The 14,098-nt window shown below is 42.7% G+C and overlaps 1 protein-coding gene across 3 annotated transcripts in view; it reads right to left on the reverse strand.

Moving 5' to 3' along the window:
• Positions 1-1,117: 1,117 nt before the first annotated feature.
• Positions 1,118-14,098, reverse strand: part of CDYL (chromodomain Y like) — a 277,641-nt gene continuing 264,660 nt past the window's right edge. For all 3 annotated transcript variants that reach the window (XM_036929813.2, XM_036929812.2, XM_036929814.2), the window contains exons 6-7: positions 3,609-3,752; positions 1,118-2,747 (exon numbers count right to left, since the gene is read on the reverse strand). In XM_036929813.2, coding sequence (XP_036785708.1) covers positions 2,589-2,747; positions 3,609-3,752 — 303 coding nt within the window. In that variant the 3' untranslated portion in view covers positions 1,118-2,588. The remainder of the gene's footprint in view (positions 2,748-3,608; positions 3,753-14,098) is intronic.

The following is a 14,098-nucleotide window of genomic DNA, read 5'->3' on the forward strand; positions in this document are numbered from 1 at the left end:
GTAAGTAGGTAAGAATATTTTTTTGCACAGGTCCTTTTAAGCTTTTAAAAGCATCAATGGGTATTTTTGATTTAAGCTGTTTCTTAACATGCTTTTCTCACCTAAGATTTATAAATATTTCATTTTTTTTTCAACAGCTGTGTGGCCATGGCATAATTACTTAACCCAGATCCTACTAACAAACATTTACATTGTTTCCACCTTTTCACTGTTGGGAACACCCTGAGGAGAATCCAACTGCATATATATCTGTATTCTCATATATGCTGTAACATGATCCTTATAAATGGAGGGGCTGGGTCCAGGGTTTTAATACTTGATGTTGTCAAATTCCCCTCTGAAGCTGAATTCAGACTTCCACCAATCTGAGACACTGCCTTTCCTGCTGAGACCCTCACCAACACTGCCACCCCTTCCTCCTAGGACGGTAGGATTCGTGAGCCAGAAATGGAAAGATGGTTGAGTTTTACTTCAGAGGAGAGGAAGTGGCCCACATGGCTTGGAGAATGCTAAGTAAGTCAGGATGATGGGATCAGATCCCTAATTTGAGGAGAACCCACTAAATTAGCTCCCTATTTGTAAACTCCAGAAAACAGACATTACGGAGTAGTTGCCAAAATACTGGTTTTGCCGCACTGACCTGGGCTGGAAGCCTGGTCCTACCTACCCTTATGTGAAGTGTTTTACATTTCAGGTTCCTTGCCTATTAAGACAGGGATGAAAATATCTGCATTGCAGATCTGGGTGGAGGAGTGAGTTACAACTATACTATACATACGCAGATTAAAAAAAACACCTCTTAAACTTGCTTAATAGTGAATTAAAGAAGTTACAGATGCTCACATGTGGTATGATATGAAGTTCAAAAACAGGCAGAACTTGGTAATATATCTTAGGAATATGCATCTTTGAAAGGGAAGAAGTTCTGGACGTGGTCACCGGGGCAGGGGCAGGCAGATGTGACTTGGGGAAAGTTTGTCATTCTAGTTCCTCCCTTGGTGTCATCACACAGGTGCTCCTTATTCTTTAGACTGTACACAAGTTTTATGTCCATGTGCCCATTTTACAAACATGAAAAACGTGAGAAACTTTAGAATTATCAGAGAAACATTTCAAGTGTGTTAAGAAATATTAGTTTTATTTAACCAGTTTTCACAGCTGAATATTTATTCTATAAAAACTTTACAGATTGTACAGTTTATATATAAGTCAAACTACTGAACGAAAAAGTAGGTCCCACAGATGCAAAAATACTGCACCAACCAATCCAAGGTAAAGGCAGATTTACACACTGTACAGCTCTCCACATGGCTGGGAGGTGGTCGGTTCTAAGTATAAACTTCAAAACTGTACAAAAATAAGGTTTTGATTTTATTTCATTCTTCATACATTCAATATGATTGCAAGCTCAGAAGCCTAACAATAGGCATCTGTAATCAGGAATCAGTCCCCACTCCTGAAAGGAATGTGAATGTCTATTTACACAGGGCACTCGTGAACACGATACTGTAATCAGCATATCATGTAGACATGAAAGTGTCTGAGACCAGGAACATTGAATGTCGAATATAAGGTAGTTCTTTTTTTTAAAAAGGAATTTCTGCATTTAATAGTGTGCCAAAAGAATTTTAACTTATTAAATAAAATATATTCTAAGTGAAACTAAAAATTACACTTTATAAACATAAAAATACTTTTTTTGGTGTAGTACATCAATATCTGCAAATAGAAAACCAAAACTGTATGTATATAAAGTAGTATTTCTCACCCAGCAACAAGAAGCACTTATGTAGTTATTTTTCAAAAAGGTCAGAAAAACTATTTAAAACCCACTAAGACTAACTTAGATACTCATATTCATACTTCAGCTGAGTGATTCTCTAATACATCAAAACAAGCTTTCTTCAAGACAAACAGTGGTTTCATGTTAACTGGGTAAGAACCAGACTTATTAAAAAAGAAGGAAGAATCGACTGATTTTTCAGTGTGAACCCTCAGGGTTCTTTAGTTTGGGAGTATGTTTGTCAGTGGGTTTTTCATCAAAGACTTATCCTAAAAAGTAAGTTTTACTTTTGATTTAGAATTTCCCATCTCTGAGGTATTTGTACCTTTTTGGAGACAAAGATCTTCTGAATCTCTGTTTGGGACAGGGGAGGTGAGGCTGGCTAACAGCCTCTTTAGATTCTGTGTTACAGAAGGAAAAATAAGGAAAACGAACATTACAGACTTTTCTGCCACCCAAAACCAAAAACAGCAAAACACACTTTTCTTTTTTATACAGTACTAGCTAAAGATAACAAAAATTAGAGCTTCAAAGAGCAGTCTAGAGCTCGCCATTGTACTTCTACACTTGTGTGTATATTAAGTATAAAATAATGACGTTTGGATAAAGGAGCTTTGTAGGTACTTATTTTAAAGTTACAGTACTTAAAAACTCCTTGATAATAAATAACGTGGATGTTTCAAAGTCCTGCTTCCAAGAGCGAACTAAGAGTGAACTTGGTTCAGGCTGAGAGGACGGAGCAGGGCACCATGGCACCCAGATGTCCTGCTCTACAACTCCAGCATCACCACAGGAAGCCTGCCAATCAAAACTCATCGATTTTCCTCTGTAGGTATTTCAACATGGAGTCCATCCCTTGAGCGGAGCCCCAGATCTTCTTCAGGACTTCACACTCCCTCTCATTGGCCTGCTCCAACTCCATCTTCATGTTGCAGCGCACGAGGGCTTTGGACTCCTCAAGCACCTGGACAGACAGCAGCAGTTAGGTGGTGTGTCTGGAAGCACTGGCTCCATTTCACCCCCAAAATTATGAACACCAGTTACCCAACTGTAGTAATTGCCTGTCAATAAAATGGCTACCAGGCATCTTTTCATGATTCACATCAGGCCTAATAAATGAAGTACATTTCACACTAGACACTGGACAAATGCTCAACCTCAAAATACCCATTAAGCTGTGACCAGGAAGAGCTGTGCCACCTCCACCTCCACCCTCTTCCTTCAGGACCAGCCTCGGCCCCACGCTGTTGCCATGGCAAGTGTGCACCCCTGACCTGGACATCAACTTTTGGGATGCTCAATGCAACCTCTGAGAGGCCTGTGGAGGGGATTTACTAACCAGAATTTAATTTTAATAATGAGGGTTGTTATGTCTGGGATAGTTTAGATGGGAGTTAATCAGTTAATATTTCACCTTACAATTTGCTGAACACAATTTTGTTTGAAGACTGAATATTATCCTGCACATTCAAACAAAAACTTAGGTTTGGTGTTGGGTGTAGGGGAAGAGAAACATGATTATATGAAAGGGCACTGAAAACAGTAAAGAACTATATATATATACATATGTTGTTTTAAAACACTTTTAGAGGACATTTTAAAATCAGTAAATCTCAGATTGAAATGCATTCCTTTAATTCTGGTGCATTTACAAAGGGAAGATGAGCAGGTCTGGGGCCTGGCACACAGCACAGCTCCCATTAGCCTTTCCAGGATGAGGCTGAGCTGCGAGCAGGGGGCAGGACACAGGAAGTGTGTTCAATGTGTGAGCTCTCTGGAAGAAAAGGGGACAGTAAACATATGCAAGAAAATGAGTTCCACGTACAACGGGATTACATGAGGCAAGCTCCTTAATGCGAACCATGACTTCCTGGGTGAAGGTCCCGGGCCAGAACACCTGCGAGACCAGGCCTTTGCCACACGCCTCCTGTGCGGTCAGCTTCCGCCCACTGAGCAACATTTCATTTGCCTGAAAAGAAGAGTTGACACTGACATGAAATGGGATGGGAGGCAGGCAGAGAAGACCCACCCCCAAAATCCATCCCTCAAACTCCAACCAAAATGGTTGAACAAGGTAGCTGAACTCCGTCTAAACACGGAGCCCCAGCAGGGATGCGGCATACACTTCCCCTGGAGTTGCCCCTCCTCCCACATGCCCTGCTGGGCCCAGCCGGACCACCCCGTTTTGGAGCCGGCACTAAGAATCAACGCTGCAGGGCACAATGTCAACGCATGACAAGTGATGCACTGGGCAGGGATTTAAGAAAAAGAATGCAAAATGCTTATTTCATGATGTAATACAGAATCACAGGGACTTAACCAAGAAATCTAAGTTTGAGGTCTGTTGTTGTACTGCAGTCAGCTTAGGAGGGTCTGACTATAGTTACTTCACATGACTCAAGGAGACAGTTAACGTTTGTTTTGTTTTAAAAACACACATATATAGAGTGAACATGGCCACAGGGAAACCTCACTGACATGGCCTCACAGGCCTGTAGGCGGAGCTCTCCTGCTCACTGTTCCTGGTCATTTGCAGACCGACCACCACCAAAAGGAAGAATGAAGGTTTCTTCCTCAGGTAACAGCCCAGCCAATGGGAGACCATTAAAACTCAGCCAATAAGCAGCCACAACACATGTGACTCCTCGTTTCCTTCAATAGACTTTTTGCTTAGAACACTGCCCCTACCCTCATCCTTTATAAAAGAGCTATGCTGCGCATTGTTCTCGACTTGCCTGAGGATTTGACATAGCTTGTTTGTCCTGAATTACAATTCTCTCCTGGTCCTGAATAAGCTCAGTTTTCTGGTAAAGTAACTGAGAACTTTATTTTTGGTTAAATATTTATATACATGTATATATAAACTTGATTTTAACTGTCCTGGATTCTACATCACTTTCAAGTTCTCAATGTATAGGGATTTTTTAAAATTTTGTTATCATTAATCTACAATTACATGAAGAACATTATGTTTACTAGGCTCCCCCCTTCACCAAGTCCCCCCCACATACCCCTTCACAGTCACTGTCCACCTGCGTAGTAAGATGCTGTAAAATCACTACTTGTCTTCTCTGTGTTGCACAGCCCTCCCTGTGCCCCCCACGCACTATACAAGCTAATTGTAATGCCCCCTTTCTTTTTCCCCGCCCTTATCCCTCCCTTCCCACCCATCCTCCCTAGTCCCTTTCCCTTTGGTAACTGTTAGTCTGTTCTTGGGTTCTGTGATTCTGCTGCTGTTTTGTTCCTTCAGTTTTCCTTTGTTCTTATACTCCACATATGAGTGAAATCATTTGGTACTTGTCTTTCTCTGCTTGGCTTATTTCACTGAGCATAATACCCTCTAGCTCCATCCCTGTTGTTGCAAATGGTAGGATTTGTTTTCTTCTTATGGCTGAACAATATTCCATTGGGTATATGTACCACATCTTCTTTATCCATTCATCTACTGATGGACATTTAGGTTGCTTCCATATCTTGGCTATTGGAAACAGTGCAGCGATAAACAGAGGGGTGCATCTGTCTTTTTAACACTGGTGTGCTGCATTCTTAGGGTAAAATCCTAGAAGTGGAATTCCTGGGTCAAATGGTATTTCTATTTAGAGCATTCTGAGGAAACTCCATACTACTTTCCACAATGGTTGAACTAATTTACATTCCCACCAGCAGTGTAGGAGGGTTCCCGTTTCTCCACAACCTTGCCAACATTTGTTGTTGTTTGTCTTTTCGATGATGGCGATCCTTACTGGTATGAGGTGATATCTCATTGTGGTTTTAATTTGCATTTCTTTGATGATTAGCCATGTGGAGCATCTTTTCATGTGCCTGTTGGCCATCTGGATTTCTTCTTTAGAGGACTCTTGATTCAGCTCCTCTGCCCATTTTTTAATTGGATTATTTGCTTTTTGTTTGTTGAGGCATGTGAGCTCTTTATATATTTTGGATGTCAATCCTTTATCGGATCTGTCATTTATGAATATGTTCTCCCATAATATAGGATACCTTTTTGTTCTATTGATGGTGTCCTTTGCTGTACAGAAGATTTTCAGCTTGATATAGCCCCACTTGTTCATTTTTGCCTTTGTTTCCCTTGTCCAGGGAGATATGTTCATGAAGAAGTCACTCATGTTTATGTCCATGAGATTTTTGCCTATGTTTTTTTCTAAGAGTTTTACGGTTTCATGACTTACATTCAGGTCTTTGATCCATTTGGAGTTTACTTTTGTGTATGGGGTTAGACAGTGATCCAGTTTCATTCTCTTACATGTAGCTGTCCAGTTTTGCCAGCACCATCTGTTGAAGAGACTGTCATTTCCCCATTGTATGTCCATGGCTCCCTTATTGTATATGAATAGCCCATATATGTTTGGGTTAATGTCTGGAGTCTCTATTCTGTTCCACTGGTCTGTGGCTCTGTTCTTGTGCCAGTACCAAATTGTCTTGATTACTGTGGCTTTGTAGTAGAGCTTGAAGTTGGGGAGCGAGATTCCCCCCCCCCTTTATTCTTCCTTCTCAGGATTGCTTTGGCTATTCGGGGTCTTTGACGGTTCCATATGAATTTTGGACTATTCCAGTTCATTGAAGAATGCTGTTGGTAATTTGATAGGGATTGCATCAAATCTGTATATTGCTTTGGGCAGGATGGCCATTTTGACAATATTAATTCTTCCTAGCCACGAGCATGGGATGTTTCCATTTGTTAGTGACCTCTTTAATTTCTCTTAAGAGTGTCTTGTAGTTTTCAGGGTATAGGTCTTTCACTTCCTTGGTTAGGTTTATTCCTATGTATTTTATTCTTTTTGATGCTATTGTGAATGGAATTATTTTCCTGATTTCTCTTTCTATTAGTTCATTGTTAGTGTATAGGAAAGCCACAGATTTCTGTGTGTTAATTTTGTATCCTGCAACTTTGCTGAATTCTGATATTAGTTCTAGTAGTTTTGCAGTGGAGTCTTTAGGGTTTCTTTTGTACAATATCATGTCATCTGCAATTAATGACAGTTTGACTTCTTCTTTACCAATGTGGATTCCTTATATTTCTTTGTTTTGTCTGATTGCTGTGACTAGGACCTCCAGTACTATGTTGAATAACAGTGGGGAGCGTGGGCATCCCTGTCTTATTCCCGATCTCAGAGGAAAAGGTTTCAGCCTCTCGCTGTTCAGTATGATGTTAGCTGTGGGTTGATCATATATGGCCTTTATTATGTTGAGGTACTTGCTCTCTATGCCCATTTTGTTGAGAGTTTTTATCATGAATGGATGTTGAATTTTGTCAAATGCTTTTTCAGCATCTATGGAGATGATCATGTGGTTTTGTCCTTCTTTTTATTGATGTGGTGGATGATGTTGATGGATTTTCGAATGTTGTACCATCCTTGCATCCCTGGGATGAATCCCACTTGGTCATGGTATATGATCCTTCTGATGTATTTTTGAATTCAATTTGCTAATATTTTGTTGAGTATTTTTGCATCTACGTTTATCAGGGTTATTGGTCTGTAATTTTCTTTTTTGGTGGGGTCTTTGCCTGGTTTTGGTATTAGGGTGATGTTGGCTTCATAGAATGAGTTTGGGAGTATTCTCTCCTCTTCTATTTTTTGGAAAACTTTAAGGAGAATGGGTGTTATGTCTTCTCTGTATGTCTGATAAAATTCTGAGGTAAATCCATGTGGCCCGGGGGTTTTGTTCTTTGGTAGTTTTTTGATTACTGATTCAATTTCGTTGCTGGTAATTGGTCTGTTTAGATTTTGTGTTTCTTTCTGGGTCAGTCTTGGAAGGTTGTATTTTTCTAGGAAGTTGTCCGTTTCTCCTAGGTTTTCCAGCTTGTTAGCATATAGGTTTTCATAGTATTCTCTAATAATTTGTATTTCTGCGGGGTCCGTCGTAATTTTTCCTTTCTCGTTTCTGATTCTGTTGATGTGTGTTGACTCTCTTTTTCTCTTAATAAGTCTGGCTAGAGGCTTATCTATTTTGTTTATTTTCTCGAAGAACCAGCTCTTGGTTTCATTGATTTTTTTTGATTGTTTTATTCTTCTCAATTTTATTTATTTCTTCTCTGATCTTTATTATATCCCTCCGTCTGCTGACCTTAGGCCTCATTTGTTCTTCTTTTTCCAATTTCGATAATTGTGACATTAGACTATTCATTTGGGATTGTTCTTCCTTCTTTAAATATGCTGGATTGCTATTTACTTTCCTCTTAAGACTGCTTTTGCTGTGTCCCACAGAAGTTGGGGCTTTGTGTTGTTATTGTCATTTGTTTCCATATATTGCTGGATCTCCATTTTAATTTGGTCATTGATCCACTGATTATTTAGGAGCATGTTGTTAAGCCTCCATGTGTTTGTGATCCTTTTTGCTTTCTTTGTACAATTTATTTCTAGTTTTATACCTTTGTGGTCTGAAAAGTTGGTTGGTAGGATTTTAATCTTTTGGAAATTACAGAGGTTCTTTTTGTGGCCTAGTATGTGGTCTATACTGGAGAATGTTCCATGTGCACTTGAGAAGAATGTGTATCCTGTTGCTTTTGGATGTAGAGTTCTGTAGATGTCTACTAGGTCCATCTGTTCTACTGTGTTGTTCAGTGCCTCTGTGTCTTTACTTATTTTCTGTCTGGTGGATCTGTCCTTTGGAGTGAGTGGTGTTTTAAAGTCTCCCAAAATGAATGCATTACATTCTATTTCCTCCTTTAATTCTGTTAGTATTTTTTTCACATATGTTGGTGCTCCTGTATTGGGTACATATATGTTTATAATGGTTATATCCTCTTGTTGGAATGAGCCCTTTATCATTATGTAATGTCCTTCTTTATCTCTTGTTACTTTCTTCATTTTGAAGTCTATTTTGTCTGATACTAGTATCGCAACACCTGCTTTTTTCTCTCTGTTGTTTGCATGAAATATCTTTCTCCATCCCTTGACTTTTAATCTGTGCATGTCTTTGGGTTTGAGGTGAGTCTCTTGTAAGCAGCATATAGATGGGTCTTGCTTTTTTATCCATTCTATTACTCTGTGTCTTTTGATTGGTGCATTCAGTCCATTTACATTGAGGGTGATAATTGAAAGATATGTACTTATTGCCATTGCAGGCTTTAGATTTGTGGTTACCAAAGGTTCAAGGTTAGTTTGTTTAATACCTTACTGTCTGACCTCACTCGCTTACTGAGCTATTATAAACACAGTCTGATGATTATTTCTTTCCCTTCTTTTTCCTCTTCCTCCATTCTTCATATGTTGGGTGTTTTGTTCTGTGCTCTTTTTAGGAGTGCTCCCATCTAGAGCAGTCCCTCTAAGATACCCTGTAGAGGTGGTTTGTGGGAGGCAAATTCCCTCAACTTTTGCCTGTCTGGGAATTGTTTAATCCCTCCTTAATATTTAAATGATAATCGTGCTGGATACAGTATCCTTGGTTCAATGCCCTTCTGTTTCATTGCATTAAGTATATCATGCCATTCTCTTCTGGCCTGTAAGGTTTCTGTTGAGAAGTCTGATGATAGCCTGATGGGTTTTCCTTTGTAGGTGACCTTTTTACTCTCTCTAGCTGCCTTTAATACTCTGTCCTTGTCCTCGATCTTTGCCATTTTAATTATTATGTGTCTTGGTGTTGTCCTCTTTGGATCCCATCTCTTGGGAGTTGTGTGTGCCTCTGTACTCTGAGCAACTATTTCCTCCCACAGTTTGGGGAAGTTCTCAGCAAGTATTTCTTCAAAGACACTTTCTATCCCTTTTTCTCTCTCTTCTTCCTCTGGTACCCCTATAATGCGGATATTATTACTTTTGGATTGGTCACACATTTCTTTTAATATTGTTTCATTCCTGGAGATCCTTTTATCTCTCTCTGCATCAGCTTCTATGCTTTCCTGTTCTCTGGTTTCTATTCCATCAATGGCCTCTTGCATCTTATCCATTCTGTTTATGAATCCTTCCAGAGTTTGTTTCACTTCTGTAATCTCCCTCCAGACTTCATCCCTTAGATCTTGTATATTCTCTGCAGCTCTGTCAGCACATTTATGATTTTTATTTTGAATTCTTTTTCAGGGAGACTGGTTAGGTCTACCTCTGCAGATCCTTTCTCAGGTGTAACTATCTTGGACTGGACCAGATTTTTTTTTGCCTTTTCATGGTGATAGCAGTGGCCTAGGCAGGTTGCGGGTGTGTCAGCTGGGAGAAGAAAGTCCTTTCCTGCTTTCTGGATGCCTTGCCCTTCTCCGCTGCCTGTGACGGTTACCCGCACTCCTGGAGTAGCCACCGGGTTAGTCCCCTAAGCTGCTGTGGGTGGGGTGTCGTCAGTGCAGCGGGGAGCCCTGCGGGGAGTGGCAGGCACGCCAGGTGCGCTCTTCCGTGCTAGCGGCGACCCTGCCGGGTGGCTCTGTAGCAACAGTGGCCTTTGGGTCTGGCCCAGGTGGCTGTGCTTTGGGCTGGGATTCCGGTCGGCTGCTGGGAGCACACCTGCTCCCTCTGGCTCCACTGCAGGTGCGCGTGGGGCTCTTCCGTGCAGGCTTCTACCGGGCTCCTCTGGCTTCACTGCCGCCGGTGCACACGAGCCACGCCCGGGCTGTTCGGTCGCGCCGCTGTGGGCTAGCACAAGCCTCTCCTGCGGCACTCGGATCTGCTCTCGGTTCCTTCTGGCGCTGCCGTCCCCGGGGCGTGCGGCCACTCTCCTGCTGCTGGGCCCGTGTGTCGGGTCCGCGTCAGTTGGAGGAACGACTGGCAGGCTGCCTAGTCCTGTGAGGGGCTTCAGAGCTGCACTGCCTCCATTGAGGGCGCCTAAGTTTCCCTGGTATTCCCAGCTGCCAGGACAACTTCATCCAGCTATGGGGTCCCTGTGTCTTTAAGACTTGCTGGAAGCACTTGCTTTTCTTTTGTGTCAGGGGCGCCGGTTGCAGGGACCTGCCCACAGGTTTTGCTTTTCTGTTTCTCTAATATCCAGCACCTCATGCACCTTATGTCTGCGTTCCGGGTCCGGATTTCTACAGCTGGTTGTTTAGCAGTCCTGGACTTCATTCCCTCCCTATTCTGACTCCTTTCTTCCCGCCGGGTTTTGGGGCGGGGGAGCGTTCGGGTCCTGCCTGGCCGCAGATTGTATCTTACCCCCTTTGTGTGATGCTGAGTTCTCGCAGATGTAGATGTATCCTGGCTGTTGTACTGCATCCACTGGTGTCTCTTTTAGGAATAGTTGTATTTATTGTATTTTCATAAATATATATGTTTTGGGGAGGAGATTTCCTCTGAACTACTCACGCCGCCATCTTCCAGTAATCTGTATAGGGATTTTTATCTCATTCAAATGACAGGTTCACAGATGCTAAAATAAGGAGAAAAGGGAAGAATATATGACAAAAGAAACTCAACACTATTCTGATGTGATAATTTCTTGTCTGTAGTTTATCTTGCATAGTTAACCTTCCGGAAGACTTTGATTGACACGAAGAAGCTTCTGGGGCTCAGGCAGAACACACTTTCCGTAGGTGACCTCCTTATCCAAAGAGGTAAACCACTGTTGTGAAGTGGCCTTAAAATTGAAGATCCCAGTTGACTGTACCTATGTACTTCCCATAAATGTGAGACGGTTTACTGCATGTGAAATCCAAAGCCTGGCAAGCACACAAATAAGAAAGTTGGCAAAGCAAGTGTCTGTGGCTGATTCACTGCTTCTGCCATATGGGTGGAGGCTGGAAAATGGCTGGAGAACCAAGTCCCCATGGAAGGACTGCAAGGTTAACACTCCCCACTCATGCTGGTTCCCAAAGCCTGTTTTTGAGCCAGGCATAGATAAAGTGTGAGCATCGGGAGAGTATGGAGATTTCTAAAAAACCCCTGAACAGCCTTTTCTCAGCAGAAAGGTCTAAAATAAACAATGGTTTCAGAAGTTTGACTTGCCCTTCCTGTTACGACAGTTCTTCTAAAGGAAGACCCAAATGCAAGGAGAAGGGCTGACGGAGGTTCCTGATGAGATGGCTTAGTGGGAAGTGCTCTATGGTAGCTCAGAATTTTCTATACCTAGTTTGTTTCTTTCACTCTCAGCATACAGTGAAGATAACATACAACTGAATCAGTTCTGCATCAAGTATGTCCTCAGGACCAACTCGAATCACAGGCCTCAGCTCAGGTAGCGCTCACTGCATGTTGCTTCTCTGGCCCTTCCGTGGGGCCCTCTGCCCTCCTGTCACTTTGCACATTATTTGGTGCCATCTGGAGGTCACTTATCCCCATATCACTGTTTTCTCCCCTCCTGTGTGTCTCTCATTTCCTTTTCTGGATCTCTCAGGCCTGTGCCAGCGCCAGCCAACAGCCTCCAGGAACAACCCTCTCTCTAGTCAGTGAACAGCCCACCTTCCTCCTTTCAGAGCCTGGCCAGCTCCCTACCTGTTGCCACTGGAGATTCTCTTCCTACTTAGTTTCTCTATTCCAGATGGTTGGCTGTGCAGGGCAAAGAAGAGCATTTCTAGATTTACCCAAAACCATGGATGGTGGGACTGACTTGAGGTTGCTAACATTTTCCCATGTAAGACTAGCCAATGAGTTGGTTTCAATTATAGTCATCAAATAAAACCTAAGAAAAATTTCCCTAGTAAGATTAGTAGGATTAAATATACTCAATCTGAGTAAGTATGTTCTCAAACATGCAATTTCCAGTATTTTGGTTTCTAACTTCTACCCAAATAAGAGATTTGTAAATACATGGTTATGGAGACATTTATCAGCTGCCCTTTTGTTCCAAGATGATCAACTGAACAACAGACTACATGTAGGCAACCCACAAAAAGACCTAATGTGGCCAAACCGTCCAACTGCTTTTATAGTGTAACTATCCAGACAAATGAAAAATGCCAGACTTAAGTGGAGACCTCATTTTGTTCAGCCCAAGTGCTCACATTAAGAGGTGTGGTGAGGAGCTGCTCATCTTGGGTGGGAGGGATTGGGGAGGCCTGCCATCAAGGGGGCAGCGGCTCTGCCACACAGTCCCTGGTGCTGGTTTCTGAACTCCCCAGAGGGGCCACCTCAGGGTGACAAGGCATCAGCCATTCATGGGGCACTTCTCTACTGTCATGCCAGCAGGACTAACAGCTGCCAGGGCTACAAATGGGAGCCTGTGTCCCTCAGCTTTGTGCTCCCCTCAACTGAGGCCCCTCAGTGTCCATCACTTGCGACACTTCCTGCGCATAGGTACAGGCTCACGGGGCAGGTCCTGGAGACGGACTGTGACTTTGTGTCTGGCACACAGCGGGCACCCGGCACATATTCCCTGGGGACCGCTAACCTATATGATCCTAAGCTAATTTCCACAGCTGGTCCCTGCAGCTTAGCTCCAAAGATCTCTACCCCTGCAAGAAAAGGATGAGCACTCAGCTTGTTTAATCTGTATCTTTTTTTTAATACTGGGGTCATGATCCATTTTTCGCTTGTCCTCCTTGCAGAATTTTGTGTATACCATGTGGGGAGAAGCAGACTGGTTCTTGCCTTCCCCTGGGCTAATTGCTCCTGCACCCCACAAGCTCCCAAAAGGAACCACACAGCTCGGGCTAGTGGTTTCAGCGAGCGTCACACTATGACCCCCAACACTCACTCACTTCCTGTACAGAGGTTTCCGTCAAACACTGCTCAGAAAGGCAGGCTTCATGTGGTGTGAGACTTCAGCTCTCTGCTCTTGCTTTAGAGCAGGGTTTCTCAACTGGGCATGAAAGATACTCCAGGCAGGAGGACCCTTTGGTGTGGGGATCGTCCTGTGAGTTGTAGGAGGCTGGGCTGCACCCCTGGCCTCTACCAACTAGCATCTCCCCAGATGTAACAACCAAAAGCCTCCAGACACTGCCACACATCCCTAGGGGTTGGGGGCAAAACTGCCCTGGTTGAGAACCGTTGCTCAAGGTGCAGCAGGATGTCATAGGGAGAAGCAAAAAGGGACGTCAGGACTTGTCCAGTGGGGAAAAATACAACTGACTGGAGAGGAGGCATCTGTTTTGTAACACCTTCAGGCTATCTGTGGAAACTGGAACTTTCTGAGCACAGCAGACTAAGACCTCCAACCTTGACCATCATTTGGTCCAAGGACTCCACTTCCAAAATGTCTGTCCAAAATGTATTTAAATGTCAAATTTGCTAGGTATTTTCCCCATCTGCTCTTCCTGTGTACCTGCATCTACATCAGACATCTGCTTAGATCCTATAATGTAAGAGCATGGAGTCACTATTATTTCATTTTTCTCTTAGTAATGACTCAACATGACCTTGCAAGGACTTTACTGATGATAATGAGTCTTTACTCCCAGAACAGTAGTAACTGTGAGGAAACAATCTATTTTACAGTAATTACTCAAAA

The sequence above is a fragment of the Manis pentadactyla genome, chromosome 16 (assembly GCF_030020395.1).
Source record: "Manis pentadactyla isolate mManPen7 chromosome 16, mManPen7.hap1, whole genome shotgun sequence".
NCBI lineage: Eukaryota > Metazoa > Chordata > Mammalia > Pholidota > Manidae > Manis > Manis pentadactyla.